The sequence below is a fragment of the Folsomia candida genome, unplaced genomic scaffold, assembly GCF_002217175.1.
Source record: "Folsomia candida strain VU population unplaced genomic scaffold, ASM221717v1 Fcan01_Sc025, whole genome shotgun sequence".
NCBI classification, from domain to species: Eukaryota; Metazoa; Arthropoda; class Collembola; order Entomobryomorpha; family Isotomidae; genus Folsomia; species Folsomia candida.
The window spans coordinates 2,343,642-2,359,963 of NW_019091217.1; the positions used below are offsets into that span (position 1 = coordinate 2,343,642).

The window sequence follows — 16,322 nt, forward strand, 5'->3', positions numbered from 1 at the left end:
TATGTACATACAGCTTAGAACTTCAGGATGTTAAAGAAGCCCACTGGTCATGGTGGTCAAGGCACAAGATTTGTAACTAATTCAAAAATTGGGTACCAAATAATAGAAACTATCTGACTGACTTTTAACCATCCACAACACGGAAGTTGGTGATATTATGTCGGTCAATTCGGAAAAAAAATTAGAAGCGGGCTCTGACTTATTAAGTCAGGGACTACGTCCCTGACTCGGGCTATATGGAGTCTGCACTGTAGGTTTTAAGACTGAAATTATAAGCTTATGCAGCCTTTGACTACTTTTACTGGGTCACGATCATGGAGCTGTTCTCTCCATTTTATTATTATTATTATCACATGTTGAGTGACATATCACAACAATAGCTGACAACTATTGTTGGCAGAAAGGTATTTGTATAATACAGGGATGAAATTATGTGATCTCATATGGTGGATGCTTCAAATCTTGGATGATATTGATGACGTGACGGATAAATGATTTTGTTGAATGTATTCATTCAAGGAAACAACACTAATGGAAAACACAAAGTAAGGCTTGCAAAGTAAACAAATTCATTGTTGCAAGTGTCAAGTTGTTATCGATGATGTTCATGTCTTCATGTGAAATGACGACCATGACCATGGGCTCGAGACGAGTCATCTCATTCAAAAATACACAAGTCTCACTCTTCAGACTGAGAATTCATATTCATCGTTGTGACTACCACTACTGCTCTCTGCTGGTGAGGAGGTCAACAGCACTCGCAAAAGCTGATAGACTGGCCAAGTTCAAAAAGTAGAGTGTTTTTTGAATTTAGGGTCCATAAAGGTATTCATAATTTCAAGAAATTTAGAGTTGGACCAATAGTAAAATTATAGCGTTTTCTCTAAATCTATCTAGATTTGTCAATCTCTTGATTCGTCGTTTGAAAACAGGTGGATAAAGATGCCTTGGAAGAAAGGAAGGAAAAGAACGACAGTCAAGGACAAGACGATCATCCCTGCAGCAGAAGTTTCCCCTCCTCTTCAAGAGGGGACTACTACTGGGGAACAAGTGGTGTCTACAACAGAAGAACAAAGTTTGGAGGTTCAAGATGACCTACTTGGTCATATTGTCCCAGACCCTAGAAACATTCCCGATATTCCGCCTTACACACTAAAGTTGCCCATACTTCCGTTGGAAAAATTTAATGGAAAACACGTCGATATTGATGAGCTTCAAGGCGAGTTGGAGAACATGTTGGTGGCTGTGGTTAAACGGAAGGCGTTATTGATGGCAATGAATGGATATACACCCCCACCACCACCAGAAATTACTACTTTAACTACTCCAGGTCCTAGTACTCGTAGCAGTGCAAGAGGACGACGGGGTATTTCAGTGGTCTCTGTGCCCACAATGGAAACTTCGGAAGGAAGATCGCTAATCCGTGCAGCTTTGGTGATGAAAGTGGAACCTCCTGATATTGAAGAAGGTAATGAAGTATTTATATTGGTCATGTACAATTTTCGTGTTCGATTTCAAGTTCGAAGATTTCATTTGCCAGAGAATTTTAACCAGGAATTTTGAAAATTCTCGTTATCAGTTTAAATAATATGACTGGCCGAGTCAGGGCATAGTTTCATTCACCATTTCGATATGTTTGCATATTTGTAATTCGTATTCTATTCTTAATTGTATTACTAAAGAAGAAGAACCCACCGAAAAAGAAATGGAGAATGATAGGGTCAAGGACTCTTTTAATGAGCTTGCGGATCAACATGTTGCCGAAATTACGCCAAGTATGATGGAATTCCTACAGAACCTTTGGCAAGATGGACAGTACGATAACCTATTGGCAAGTAATCCGAAGAAAATTGAACCGTTAGTGACATTTGTTTATGCTTTATTGCTCACTCTTTCATTAATTAATACTCGTAAATTTAAATGTAACCATAATGAATCATTCTAGTACATCAGCTGGAGCTTGTTCACGATCACATCAAAATAACGTCAAGACAGATCAAGATATGAAGATACGTGTCGACATCAGTGAGCTACTAAACACCGGCATTGAATTTATGATTGGTTACGCTGCTCAATCAGATGCTAATTGTAAAAATAAAATTGCTAATCTTGCTTCAGTAGATGCGACAAGTTGCAATCCTCCTCTTGAAGAACCTTCATCCTCACCAGCAACTTCTTTACCCAAACCGACGACCAAATCAATTTCCGACCTTAAAACTAACAAAAAACTTTTGAAGAAGTATTTCAAAAAGTCTGACAAGGACCTGACATCTGAGGAATGTAACCAATTGGTGTCCGAGTACAACAGCTTATGCTGTGACAATGCTAAACAGTTATGCCACTTACTGGATATAGGAAAGGTTAGTGTCACTTTGTAAAAATCCTTTCCTTAATAAATAAATGTTTATGTGCATTTCATGATGTGTACCGGTCTGTTTATTTTATAGACATGTCAGAAGTATTACGAAGTGAAGAAGCGCGTGGACCAGATCTGCGATGGGATGATCAACGTCCAAAAAGGAATGACTGAAATTAAAAGGTCAATCAGACTGGATGGTGACCCAGATGGAGACAAAGGGCAAACTCTTCAAGCCTTGCGAAAAGAAGCAATGGATTTACTCGAAGCTAAAAGTGCAGTGATGCCACAGTTTGAAAAGTTGGAGTCCATGCTATTCGGAACACCTTTTTGAAGTTGTGGTTACCTACAATATACATTAGTAACATGTTTTATATTCAGATTATTATACATTAATTTATATAGGCCAACAAACAACTGTATACATATAATTTTCAAGACGAGTAGATTTCCTCCTAATTAGTCCTAATCTGTAAACGTAGTTATTGGTAAATATGCTTACGATTAGCCGATTAGTATTAAAAAGTTGTGTTGTAATTTGATTGTTATATATTACATGTCATTGATCTCATGTTACATGTTCATATTGATATTAAAAGTTGTGAATAAAGTATGAAATTGGTTTGGTTGGATTAATAAAAAGTGTGCCTTAACTTCTTAATTCTGAGTATAAAGTCCCATTTTCCTCACTGCCAGCCAGACTAATTAAAATTCTTGTGCATGACCTGTATGCTCTTTAGATTATGCTCGTGTATATGCATATAGAATAATAAGACGGCACTATCAACCATTGCGGATCGAAAACTATGTGTTAAAATGGTGGCTTAATTCAATTAAAACATTTATTTATGGAAGGAGGAGGGTTTCAAATTTTAACCTAACATTCACTTTATTTTTCAAATCTTAATAGTTACTTTCATACCAAAATCCAAAGTAGAAAAGCGGATTTTGGTTTGGTTTTTGTTCTCATTCAATTTAATAAGTAATAGTACTAACTACAAAAAAGTTAGTATAATAATATTTATTCACATTTGACGATGTGTGTATGGATTTGTAAGTTACAAGTAATTTCATCATTTTCAATTCTCCACAAAAGTTAGCTTTTCCTACTGGACTCATTAACAAGATGTGCGGTCTACATCATCAGTAGCTATGTGTGTGATGGATCATGGATTATGTAATGTGTGGTACATAGAAGAGGTAGGTGTAGTAATAATGTAAAGCAACCGTACAAAAAAACAAGTTAACAACATAAAACGAATTATTGGAACAGTAAGTAATTATATTAATAACAATAATAATCAAAAACAACAATGATACATTTAATATTAATTATTATTACAGTAAAACTAAGAATTACAATACGTGTACACACTATCTGCTAATCTGCCTGCCAATAATAGATCGTCACCATGAATAACAACACAAAGCGACACACGTCATGCATACGCCTCATCATCAACGAAAGGTCTTCTGGTCACCTTGTTGTCATCGACGAACGAAGAAAAAAAATTACTGGGAGCTTGTATAATATTATTATTATTTAACATACACTGATTATACTCAAACTACTCTGCTAATGCAGCTTGCCAGCCACATTTTCTTAAATTTTAACCTAGCCGTTGGTTTTTTAAACTTTGCACTGTCAACTGCACTGAATTACTTAAGACTGTAACAATTAAATAACAAACAAGTCATTCATTGATGATGAATGAGTACTTTTTACTGAAACTTACACCTCTCACTCAAACAAAGCTTTCGCTTTCATTTGCAAAAATAAAGGATAAAAAGGTTGGATAATGAGATGGATCAATGAATAATATAACAATAACAACTAAGTTGACGATGATGAGAGGAGGGTAAAGAAGAACGAGGGGGGTGGGAGGCGTTAGTAATAAGATGCTGCTTAATACTCGTCGTCGCTCTCTTCCTCTTCATCATCGTCGTGGGCTGCTGCAGGGGCGGGGTTGCTCTTGTAAAGGTGCATCTCTCTCTCGTACCGGGCCTTGTCCTTGTCAGACATGGCTTGGTACTTTTGCTTGGTTTCAGGTGCTGCCAGTGCCCATAATCGTCCCAACTCTTTGGCAACATCACCAATTCCGTACTCTGGGTTCATTCCCTTCACCTGAAAAGAAGAGGGAAGGTACAGTTAAAAACATTTAGGTTAAGGTTTATATGCAATTTAGGAGAAATATGTATGTAACATTACAATTTCATAACATGAATGAACACTTCACTATTCAAAAATATACATATTCTCACCTTCTGCCGTTCGTCGTTGCAAAACCAGAAGAAGGCGGAGAGAGATCGCTTTGGTGCGTTGGGGTCCTTGGAGCGACGCTTCCTCTTTCCTCCCCGACGCTGCTTCTCCCCTGGAAATTGTTTCATCTCGGCTTCAAATCGGTTCTTGTCTCGCTCAGCCATTAACTTGTAGGGTCGTTTCTCCTCCTCGGACAAAGAGTTCCAGCGTCCAGCGCAATTCCTTGAAAAATCGGCGAATACCTGGAACAGTGATGACAAATGAATTAAATCCGCAAATCAATAAATAAAATAAATAACAAATATCAATAAATAAATAAAGTACAAACTTACCACAGAACCTCCCGGATGAAGTCGCTTTTGCTCTTCTCGAGCAGTCTGGACAAAGAAAGCATACGCCGTCATGCGTCCCCTTGGTCTCGTATCTCCCTTTGCTCTCGGCATATTTATTTTCTAGAAAGAAAGTGAGATTTTCAGAAATTATTCAAAGAAATATACACTAAACAATCTCGAGTGGAATGAAAACAAGACTGGTGAAAGAGAAGAAAAGTCCAACAAGAAGAACCAACGGCCCAACTTTTTCAGAAGCGTCACTAACAGAGAGCCCAGTGGAGTGCGAGCGAGCGAGTATGAGGGAGAGCAGTAAAAGTGAACGAGGGAAGGAGATGAGCGAGGAGCAGAGGGAAGAAATCCACACGAAATGCCAACTTCTTGCTCCAACCAACCAACACTGTGCTGCTCTTGGAGTCAATGCAATGGCGCTCACTCGTAGCACAAGTAAGTAAGTACGTGCTTCGTAGGCAAATAAATGCGAGATCAGTGTATTGAGCCCATTCTGCCATGGCCTCCAAACACAGGCAAGGGCCCCACTCGAGCATACTCTTCCAGCCAACCCATATCCCCGTAACTATACAAACGTCGCCATCATGCATCCTCTCCCCCTCTGCGCCACAATGTCGTAGAACCGAAAACTAAGGAGGAAATGAAACCTGACCCCTTTGCAGACTCTTAGCCACAGGGACCCCTTTTTTCCATGACGGGGAGTCGCCCAACACTTATCTGGATAAAATCCCCTGAACCACCCCGCTTTTGGGTGTTTTCGAGTGGAAAAAGGTGGCGTTTTGTGGGGGCAAGCAGTTTTCCAGGGGGTATGAGTGGTTTAGAAAGTAAAACAAAAAGTGGGAGGTTGTTACTTACCGAGTTGTTGAAAAAGTGGGGTTTATTTGTGAGGATGAAAATTGGAGTGTGTGGTTGTATGTGATGGAGGTTGTGGTGTGTAGTGGGCTCTCTGCCTGCTTCGTCTTCTCCTTCTTCTGCCCAAGCCACTCTTCGCTGCTTCTGGCTTGGCGGATACACCCGACCCATACGACCAAAATTGGACCCACCAACCACCACGTCCCCCCACCTCCTGCCCCCACAACGGCCTCCTAGGCACCCCGAAAACTATCCAGGTCACCCCCCACTAACCACTAATTGCTATAAACTACACCGTTTTGAAGCGTCGACCTCATATGCATCACGTATCCACACTTTTTGGAAACATTCTCAAGTTGAAGGACGCATAAGGGGGTTGGAAATATTTAGCTACTAATGTCATGATTTTAGGGACGCATTTTGATGACATTTTTAATAGTTTGGGTTGAGGGTCCAGGTGGTGTGTTTGCCCCTGAGATGACACTTTTGCATGTCCCCGTTCGCCTGTGCTGTTCGGTAGGTTAGTCGACTTTTTAGCGGCTTTCGGCCTTTTGATTTTGCAGACGTGTCTGTGTGCCCCAGTGTAGGAAATTAAAGCATTGTGAGCAGCTAATATCGTCGTTGGAATTTGACATAACCCTTAGTTGTGGTGTTGGAGTTGGAGTTCCAATGACCAAGTTCCAATGTTTGAGGCCTTGCTGACTACAGCTCCAAATGCAAGGCAGAAAGTCACACCCACAAGGCTCGCCCCATTCCGAATCCACCCCACGTTTTCACCTCCTCCTCACCCAGATTTATCACTCTGGCTGACATAGTGCTCTCCAATGGTGTGGGTGTATTCGGGTGCTACCATCATGTTGGCGACGTCTAATGCAAATGTATACACCCCAATGACAATATGTTAACAGCGCAGAACAACTCCTCTCCGGACCCTGGCGAATGGTAAAGCAGTTTTCACGACTCGAGACGCATTTCCTCATAGGTTCCATCCTGTGGTGGCTATGGCATGCATGTTGGATGGATTGGCTAAAGTGGGTGTGGTGTGGGTGGACCCGCAAGATATTCGAGGTGGGTGGGGTGGGAGGGCTTGATTCGCGTGGTGGTGGTGCTGGATGGAGGAGAGGAGAGTCAAATGGGAATTTTCATGTGGGAAAGAGGTATCTACAACAAGGGGCGTTGGCTGCTCAATGCATTTCATGCGAGAAATCAACAGCCCTCTTTCGACATGGTCATCCGCCGCAAGGGGCGCGGCGCAGATGGGCGCAATGGGGGGAATTCGTAGCTGGGAAGTTGGTCTCCATCTTTTGGGGGGGAATTAGTGGGAGGGGGTCATCTGGGGGGAGGAAATTGGGTTCATATGCGCACCATATGAGGAGAATGGATGGTAAATATGCAGTGTTACAGGATGCTTTGGCATTTCGCTGGATCGATGGATTTTAAAAATTTATTTTTCCACATTGAATTAAACTAGCGTGTTGAAGTATTGTATTGACAGCACAATGAAACAATAAAAATAAGGGGTCGTCATTTCACGACCTTCATGTATAAGAGAGTATAAGAATATGTTACAGAGAGATCTTTTTATACCATGCATATGCACGGAGCAGAATTCGCATGCGAGTATTGAACAGAGAATGCTGAAAGTTTGAAAATTTTTTAAGGGAAAGTGGCCACACCTTTTCGTTGCGAGTGTGTGCTAGGAGGGCCTCGTAGATAAGTCAAGTCCCTCTCAGGTCAGTCAAGGGTCGAAGCGATGGCGATGGCGCAGGTAACAAGAAATGTATCAAGAAAATGAAAAAACTTATCCCGAATATCCACCGCCTCCTCCACCACCGGAGGGGGCACCATAGCCACTCCCACCGCCGCCACCCCCACTGGAACCACCCCCTCCATAACCACCACTTGATCCACCGCCCCCACTGGAACCCCCTCCATAACCACCGCCGCCGCCGCCCCCACCGGAACCACCCCCTCCGTAACCACCACCGCCAGATGGCTCAGGGTACTTGGCCTCGCCCTGGTACTTCACGTCGGCATTGAAGCCATTTTTCCAATCAGCATTGTAGGTCACGATCTGCGTTCGTCTGTGTGTGAAGTTTAGAGAAAAAAGTGGGGAAAAGATTAGATTTCTATCCACAAGTTTCTTTTTGCATGTGATGCTGTTACCCGTCAGGAAGGAGGACTCTGTACTCTCCGTTCACCACATTCCCGTCGCTCCTCTCCATCTGACCAAAGTTGGCCCCCGAGTAGTGGTCGTTCACGGCGTAGGCAAAGTTGTAGGGTCGCGGTGGGTATTGCTATGAGACGAAGTCATTATATACTCGTCAGAGACGGCACCTTACTTGCATAAAATTAAATGCTCACCTCTTCTTTGTGACCTCCACCACCACCCCCACCGTATCCGCCCCCACCCCCTCCACCCCCACTGTACCCCCCACTTCCTCCGCCGCCACCACCCCCTGAGGGACCCCCATAACCTGCAATACACAACAGTAAATATACACACATGTACATATGTGCACGTCCTTTGCAATGTTTGACTATTTTTGCAGTTGAACTCTTCTTGAGTCATCCAGCAGCGTCATTGCGCTTCTTGCGTGTATATCACAGATGAGTCACGCATGTATATTTTATTAATACGTGCTCTAATTCATGTTAGTTAAATTTAACTGATATAATTTTTATGTAATTCTGAATATTTCGAATTACTAATATGTTTGCAAGAATAATTAATTGCTGTTTAAATTAAAATTGTTTTGCTCTATATTATTCATATTTTAAGATAAACACATTAGACATTCGACCACTCGAGTTCTTACCTCCCGATGGCGCGCGTCCTCCACCACCGCCCCCACTGTACCCCCCACTTCCACCGCTGCCACCCCCACTGTATCCTCCTCCACCACCCCCTCCACTACCACCCCCACTGTACCCCCCACTTCCCCCTCCGCCCCCTCCACTGTACCCCCCACTACCACCGCCAGAGGGAGCTCCATACCCACCGCCCCCACCTCCACCGCCCCCTCTGGAAGATGGAGGCTCTGACTTGACAAGTACCAACATCCCAGCAACTAGAACAATCTGCAATATATTTACAAGAAGCAATGAATGTGTTGAGCACTTTTCCCACTTTTGTATTTATTGTAGGGTAGGGTGCGTGGTGAAGGAGAATCTAGTTTTACCTTGGTTAGCGACCTCATCCTGGCGTCCCGTTTACAACGTTTTAGATTGTAACAGCAGTGGCGTGTGTGTCTCTCTTCGACTTTGGTTGTTGTGGAGTGACTGAGTGAAGGACCCTCTCATCGTGGGCTTTTATACGACAAAAGCGCAGTTCAGCGTGACCCAGGCGGCGAGAGGAGACTGCAATTTCGAATGTGCTGCTGATACCATTTACTATTTGGCCACTACTCGCCACCATACTTGCTTATCCCACGAATTACCTCATTCGCCAACGTAGAGCAAACCACTCACCCTTTCGTCACCAAAACCATGAACAAATTCACTTGTTAAAGAAATATTCCTTCTTCTTATCATCACTTTTACAGTGCGGTGACGGTGCGAATGCAGCTTTTTTATACTGACAAGCATATCAGATCGGGTTTATTGTAATTTTTGGGACTTTTTTCAATTGCCCAAGTGTCCTTGACTGTTATGCAAGTTTATATGTAAATAAATGCGTTGATGATGAGATGAGCAACGGATGGGTGCGTCTGGTTTCTGATGGCGTCACAGTGATAAGTTGATCCATAAAACGAGTAAAAATTGTCAACCTCTGACCTTTCCAATTTATTTTTATCCGTCGGATAAATATGTCTTGAATAAATTGTGCAATTTTCCTCATCGTGGCTTTTTTCGCATTTCACTTCCCCTTTGATTCGAATCTTTGGGAAATAGAAATGGAAAGTGTCGCACTTTTTCTAAAATGTGCAACTAAGTCTGGTCACCACAGCAGATGGGATCATCATTAATTGGCTACCAATTAATCATAAAAGAGAAGACATGTGACGATCCCAAATTTTGCCTGCGTGGTGCTGCGTCAACTTGATTCCTTAGTTATGCAAATTATAATAGCCTCATACTTTCCCAGATGTTACCATTTCTCAAAAAATTTACAATGTGTCTCTCTCTCATTAGCAAATAAGTCATGTTAAGCAATTGATGCTCTTTCTGTAATTCTGGCTCAACATTGTGCTTCACGTATTTGTCAATGAGTTTAACTGTGGATGCAAAATTTGGTCAACCCGTGGCAGTTTGTGACGATGTGCGTCCGTCTCCGAAAATGTGATGATGATGACGACAACAATTAAACTATGTTAATAAATAGTAATTCCGCTGAGTTAGCTGTTAGCTTTCCCTGCCTGCATGTTGGCTGCATGGTCTCATCATCAGAGGGAGCAGAGGTCCGTGACCCTGACTATTTTTCATAATCCTTATTATTCCCTCTTATTAAAGCGGAACGACTCTCCTTTTAACTTTAACGCACTACAAAAACTATAACTCCTTTTACTTATTTGCTTTTCAGAAAATTGCAAAATGCACCACGAGACTGCAGTTCTGCTCGTTTTTGTGTTGGCCAAAAACTGAAATGGGAAATCAACTTGTGAAATGAGAGAGCTTTTATGTGCATTCTTTTACAAATTAAACGATGCAATTTTCATTTGATTTTACTACAAATACTTTGTTGTTGTTTTGCTGGTGTGTTAAAAATCTTGACGGGGAAGAATTATGGCTGCACATGATGCATCATGATACAAAAAAATAAAATGAAAAAAAAACAGAATACATTTCATTTTATATAAATAGTTTTCTATTTTAAAAGCAAAAAGTGATGTGCCGTTGTGCATTTTCAGCTCAATGAATGTGCAGCAGAGAGAGGTGACTATGTATCGAATATATGCCAATAAAAAATATTTTTACTTTTGCAGCCATTCAAGATTAAAGCACTATACATAAAACTGATTTTTTACGAATTTTAATGCATTATTATGTAATTTTTGTGTCAATTAGCAGTAAAATCTTGACACATTTATGCCCTAATCAAAGTCCTCAATCTATATCATGTCTCATAATGTAATATAATAGTGGCTGAATATGACATGCTTGAATGCTGTATGATGAAAAGTCATTGTTTTTAATTGGGTTTTTAAGTCCATGTCTTAAACAGTCAAAATTTTTCGTATAATTAAAGTTTGATTAATTTCCGACTTTAGACATTAAATTGTTTTTCCATTCATGGATTAAATAGTTTAGAAACTATTTATTATAACCCCAAATTTCCTACAATTCTGATTCTGATTCATAAATCATGAAATTAACCTGTGCAGTCCAAGATCGTGAGGAAAAGGGCTAGGCAAGTAGAATCAGTCCGAAGTAGTTGAGTGTAGAATTTACTTGGCAATTCAATATCGTCATCATCATCATTGTTAATATTGCTTATTTATTATTCGTATTGTTGTACTGCTGCTACTGATGGTGGTGCTGGTTTTGATTGGTGATGTGGTGGTGACCCATTAGCGTGGTTAACAATGCGTTGCTGCTGCGAATCTCGTTGCTTAAAATGTCTTTGCCCAAAACGTATTGAAAGCCAAGAAGCAATAAATGCAATAATGTTATTGTTTATATCAGGAAGATGTGCAAGTACAGCAATCTATTATGCTCGGTTGGTCCATATAATCTAGTTGGAACGATTCCGTGTCATTATGAAACCATTTGGTCGTCCGTGGACCGTGCAAGAATTATTGGCCAACAAATAAGTAAGAACATCAGAATTTAATAATAATTTGTCCAATTGATTCATTTCATCAAACGACGACGACGACGACGGGATGAACTTTGGACGAGATGGCGACTGAGGAGCAATAATAATGATTAGCTTAATTATTTATTATGCACTTTTTGCAACAACAATAATAATGCCGAGTTGCGGATCTCATCGTCGTTGTCGTCGTCGTCTGACCGACCGACCGACTGCAGCGGATTCAATCGCATTGTTTCCATTAAGACGTCGTTGTCTCCTGCTGATGCTGCTGTGTAGTCATTTGTATTGTTGAAATTAGCTCGGATGACACACACCGTAACGTTGGTGGCGAAATAATAGGAATGGAAATATACTTACTTACAAAAGAGACCTTTTCCGCTTTGTTGCATCCTTGTGTACATAAAAGATTCATCATATAAATAATTCATTCTATGTGCTTTTGTGTACCGAGTTGCATAACAGGTTGGTTAAACAGTACGAAAACGACCAAACTTATTACGCTTTGAATTACTGGCCATTTGGTTTGATTTAGTTTAGAATGGCTTTTTTGATGGGTGTGCGTCAAGTGGAGGCATTATACTTATTTTGTTTATGGCAAAAGTACAAGGATGAGAGAGATGCAACAACAATAATTATTTATGAATGAGAGCTCCTCTTCCCTTCCTCCAATTTCATACTTTGCCAATCTCTCCTATTTTTATGCTGAAAAATGAAACATTTTCGGATTTTTCTCTCACAATAATCATCCCATTGTTTCAATGGAGGTCAGAATTATTAATTATTGCGTGGTATGAAACGAACGCTTATTCAGTGTGAGTACGTTAAATACTTCAATGGACCGATACTCAAATTACATAGCAGTCAGACGCGGATATTTCATCACAGAAGCCGGATCAGGAGACGTAAATAAAATTTACTTTAAAGTTGTATAATCTACTAAATCAACCAATTTGTCGTTAAAATTCTAGATTAATTTCCTCAAGTTTGAATTTGGTTGATGCGATATTCTCAATGAACTAGTTTTTTTGGAGGATACAGATACGAAACTATTTATTACCAGTCAGGTACCAACAATACATAAAAATGTGTACAAGATATTATTGCTGTGATGTATTCACGGTTAATATTTTATACAAGGAAAATACTTGATTACTGATATTGCATGCCTTTCTTGCCACTTTTGCGCATAACTACCAGGGCAAAAAAATGAAGCGTGTCTTCTCCTATGCAATTAAATATCTCCCCAATGCCACCATCACAAATACGTTATTTTATTTGCGAACAGTTAGCGTTTCATTTCGAGGGCAGAAATAGCTTTATTACGACTTGAACTTCGACTTGTTTTTGCTATTTGTTAATAAAATAAAATGGCCCCTTCGCAGGATCCGGTGTCGACATCGGGCACAGGAGAGGCAACCAGCAGCATGGCCGGCGGAAGTCCACCGACAGAGAAAGAGTGGGAACTCATCCATAAGGTAACCTCCAACAAAGTCTGCTTAAATTCATCAAAAATGTGGTTTACTGACTTTGTCCCCTCCTCGTTCAGTTTAGATCAAGAGTTGAAGATGTGCTTGACACTGATGACAAGCGGTCCGCACACTTTCTCCTCCGATGGATCCGAGGTAAGTACATACATTAATATTTCTATATAAACCGTGTTCTTGGGCTACTTTGTGGTTAATAGGAAAGTATGTATATCATTTTTTCAGCAAGAGATGAAAATCTGGACAAGGCGGAAGCTATGTTGCGAAATGTTAGAGAGCTGTTCTATTATATGTCACAAGTTTATGTATTCTTTATTTTTAAACTTTATGAATTATTCAGTCCATGAAGTGGCGGAAGGAGAACGACATGGACAGCGTGTTAAACAAGCCCTTGGACCCCTTCATCAAGGATACGTACCCCTATTACACCGAAGGCCACGACTATGAAGGACATCCAGGTATTTAAGAACTTATCTAATTGAACTGGCGTCATCGAAAACTAATAAGCGATGGCATATTTTTTTGATTCCTTTTAGTACGCGAGGTGCATTCTGGGGCTTGGGATATGCGCAAAGCGATTGACGCAGGAAAGGAAACAGAATTTCAGGACTTTGTTAACCACTTTTTCGAAAGCATTATGGTCGCTATTCGAGAAAGTGGTAATTTGAAAGGGGATGGCGGTGGCAGCAGCGACTGGCCGCACACTCAGTTCATCTACATTTGTGACTGGGAAGACTACTCGTACGCTCAACTTATCAACTTGAAAGGTAGAAATCCATGAAAAGCCTCCAAACAGTTTCCAAATCAATAACGCACATATTTTCTATTTGCATACACATGTAGCTGTGCAAGCTCTTCTCAAGTTTGCTTCTCAGTACGAAGCTCACTATCCAGAAATCTTGTACAAGGTCTACTTCGTCAACTGTCCGGCAATCATGCCCCTCTTTTTGAAGCTCTTGAAACCACTCCTCGCACCAAAAACGTATAGCAAAATCCACATCTATGGGACGAATCGGGAAGAGTGGGAACCCATTTTGAGAGGCATGATGGATCCAGACAAGCTGTGGACTCGGCTCGGAGGCAACAGGGTCGTCCCACGGACCAAGTTTTAAATAATTATTAGACAAAAATTAACAAAATAAGGAAGGAATAAAAAAGTGCTCAATTTATTTACACAGCTTATTTTCGTGTGACAAGAAAAGTTTTTTTAAATTAATTTATGTGTCATAGTTGTAAACGTCGTCCCCCACGGTCATGATTCTCCTTCCGCCGTACAGGTGACCCAACTGGTCTTGGTCAATGTCAGCCCTGAAGGCTGGACCCCATTCCTCCTCCCCGCTGAAGCAGGTGATCTTTCCCAACGTCTTTGGCGCAATGATGGGCTTGAGGAGGGCCATGAAGAGGGGGAAGATTGCTGGGCAATTGATAAAGTAAACCTTGTGCAAGATTTCTGGGTAATGAGCTTCGTACGTGGCTGCCATTTTGAGCGTGTTTTGAAGTGCTTTCCAATGGATAAGCTGCGAGTAGGAGTATCCCTTCCAGTCCACGATGATGTTGCACAGCGTGTTCGGCCAGTCCTTGTGGTTCGTGTCGTTGTTGGACTCACGAATCATGCGCAGAATGTCCTCAAAAAATCGACAAATCTGTCCCTCCCACTGCGGCTCTCGCTCCGGATTCATGGCGCGGCGAACGTCCCAAGCTCCAAGTGGAATCTCAATCACTATTACACATGTACAAATCTTGTTAACCAACCAGGTTAGTTAGCATGTAATCCATGGATGTTGTAGATAACCTGGATGACCCGTCTTGTCCAAACCATCCACCCAGTATGGAAAGCTGGTAGCGAACCATGGATCATACGGGGTCGTCAAGATCTTATCCGCACCAGAAGTCTCGCGCCATTGGAGTGACTAAGAAATTTCGAGATGAAACGGCAGTCCGACATAACAGTGAATTTGACCAGCCAGATTATCGACTTACATTCTTTAGCATCTCCTCAGCCTTGTCCAAATTGTGGTCTCGAGCTGCGAAATGAAGTGAAATTTGGGTACTGGTCTTCTTGAAAAGTTAGTGCCTCTAGCTAGATTAGATAGTTATGTAAATGTACATACGTACCTCTGATCCAGCGGAGGAGAAACGGGTCACTTTTCTCTTCTTCGGACCTTAACGCGTCACCCATGTTTTCTCGAAACTGCGTGAGCACAACGTTGCAAATTACTCATTGAGGCCAAATATTTATTGTGAAAACGTTGCAAAATTAACCATCTTGATCAACTCCTTCTCCATGTCGCTGGGGGAAGCCATCCTATGTCCCACGTTGGGCAACAACGTCTTAAACTGATGATCCAAGGGGAAAGCAAGAAAGTATTTCAAACTGCGACTGGCTCCACGATAAAGAATCAAAGCGAAATGAGCACAGTATGAAAAACTGCGAGGAATGTGTATGCATTTGTACTCGGCCAATCAAGGGCAACGGGTCCAAGTGAAGCCAAATTGACATGTGTGCTGTACAAGTTTTTTACGCAAGTTTTTGTCCACTCAAAAAATTGACCCGTGCAGTGTTTCATGGTACCACTCGCAATTTCGAGTACAAATTGTGCTGGATAAAACAACTGGTTCTAGAGAAGCAATGTAATAAGATGTTGGTGAAAGAAACAGGTTGTTGCTTAAAGGACTGTGAATAAAAATCAAGTTTACTGGAATACTCAATTTGATGACGGTGTGCAATTTTCTTCCATGATTGAGTGGACAATTATGTGCATAATTTGCAAATGAACATTTTATTAACCTCACGTCAAAAATGACTGATTGTTTAAAACTTAAGTACAACGGCGTTTATTGCTGTGCAATACATACAAATCTTTAGTGAATATACACACAACGCCTGCATCGTATGGGTCGTTGCCTCAAAACACGACCAATTTATTATTACTTATTGACTGGAGTACTATTGCTCGACTTCACAGAAACAATAGGCTTAGTCATTATTTATGCTCATACATATGTCACCATCAGATTTGTAAAATTGTAAACCAAAGGAGTAAATACTTACTAATTTTGCATGGAAAAAGGAGAAGTATGAAATCGGATGTTGATGAAGAGGAACAGGATATATTAAATCGCCACACTCCACGTTGAGTACTTTTGTTTATTACAATTCTCAAAATAGTAAAATAACAAGTGTTCTTCGACTTGTTGTTTTATTGAATCTGCAATCCTGCCCAGTGATCTACGCAAGGACGTAAGCATTAGTCGTTTACACTACCATTAA

The 16,322-nt window shown here is 41.0% G+C and overlaps 5 protein-coding genes across 11 annotated transcripts; 2 read left to right on the forward strand and 3 right to left on the reverse strand.

The window, feature by feature from the left end:
* Window positions 1-690: 690 nt before the first annotated feature.
* On the forward strand, window positions 691-3,014 carry LOC110859251. 5 transcript variants are annotated; one of them, XM_035859350.1, is made up of 6 exons: window positions 691-825; window positions 898-1,468; window positions 1,683-1,857; window positions 1,946-2,025; window positions 2,119-2,360; window positions 2,448-3,014. In XM_035859350.1, the coding sequence occupies exons 2-6, from the start codon at window positions 943-945 to the stop codon at window positions 2,688-2,690; spliced, it is 1,266 nt and encodes a 421-aa protein (XP_035715243.1). In that variant the 5' UTR covers window positions 691-825; window positions 898-942; the 3' UTR covers window positions 2,691-3,014. The 5 variants fall into 5 exon arrangements, with proteins under 5 accessions (XP_035715243.1, XP_021963836.1, XP_035715240.1 ...); XM_022108144.2 differs by having other exon boundaries at window positions 2,122-2,360; XM_035859347.1 differs by having other exon boundaries at window positions 1,946-2,360.
* A 159-nt stretch (window positions 3,015-3,173) lies between these two features.
* Window positions 3,174-5,995, reverse strand: LOC110859311 (high mobility group protein DSP1). Its single transcript, XM_022108236.2, has 4 exons — window positions 5,813-5,995; window positions 4,949-5,068; window positions 4,619-4,858; window positions 3,174-4,481 (listed from the first exon to the last, which is right to left on the reverse strand). The coding sequence occupies exons 1-4, from the start codon at window positions 5,978-5,980 to the stop codon at window positions 4,263-4,265; spliced, it is 747 nt and encodes a 248-aa protein (XP_021963928.2). The 5' UTR covers window positions 5,981-5,995; the 3' UTR covers window positions 3,174-4,262.
* Window positions 5,996-7,235: 1,240 nt separating this feature from the next.
* On the reverse strand, window positions 7,236-8,432 carry LOC110859402 (loricrin). Its single transcript, XM_035859445.1, has 4 exons — window positions 8,429-8,432; window positions 8,174-8,286; window positions 7,976-8,106; window positions 7,236-7,893 (listed from the first exon to the last, which is right to left on the reverse strand). Exons 1-4 carry the CDS (start codon window positions 8,430-8,432, stop codon window positions 7,611-7,613), a joined length of 531 nt encoding a protein of 176 aa, XP_035715338.1. The 3' UTR covers window positions 7,236-7,610.
* Window positions 8,433-12,358: 3,926 nt separating this feature from the next.
* On the forward strand, window positions 12,359-14,233 carry LOC110859403 (SEC14-like protein 2). Of its 3 annotated transcripts, XM_035859366.1 has the most exons (8): window positions 12,380-12,469; window positions 12,536-12,631; window positions 12,950-13,042; window positions 13,114-13,189; window positions 13,277-13,320; window positions 13,392-13,509; window positions 13,588-13,818; window positions 13,895-14,233. In XM_035859366.1, the coding sequence occupies exons 3-8, from the start codon at window positions 12,992-12,994 to the stop codon at window positions 14,161-14,163; spliced, it is 789 nt and encodes a 262-aa protein (XP_035715259.1). In that variant the 5' UTR covers window positions 12,380-12,469; window positions 12,536-12,631; window positions 12,950-12,991; the 3' UTR covers window positions 14,164-14,233. The 3 variants fall into 3 exon arrangements, with proteins under 3 accessions (XP_021964042.2, XP_035715259.1, XP_035715260.1); XM_022108350.2 differs by lacking the exon at window positions 12,536-12,631 and having other exon boundaries at window positions 12,359-12,469; XM_035859367.1 differs by lacking the exon at window positions 12,380-12,469 and having other exon boundaries at window positions 12,494-12,631.
* On the reverse strand, window positions 14,191-15,662 carry LOC110859307 (SEC14-like protein 2). The gene is made up of 5 exons (XM_022108232.2): window positions 15,314-15,662; window positions 15,167-15,242; window positions 15,032-15,075; window positions 14,844-14,961; window positions 14,191-14,771 (listed from the first exon to the last, which is right to left on the reverse strand). Exons 1-5 carry the CDS (start codon window positions 15,353-15,355, stop codon window positions 14,269-14,271), a joined length of 783 nt encoding a protein of 260 aa, XP_021963924.1. The 5' UTR covers window positions 15,356-15,662; the 3' UTR covers window positions 14,191-14,268.
* Between the last annotated feature and the right edge of the window lie 660 nt (window positions 15,663-16,322).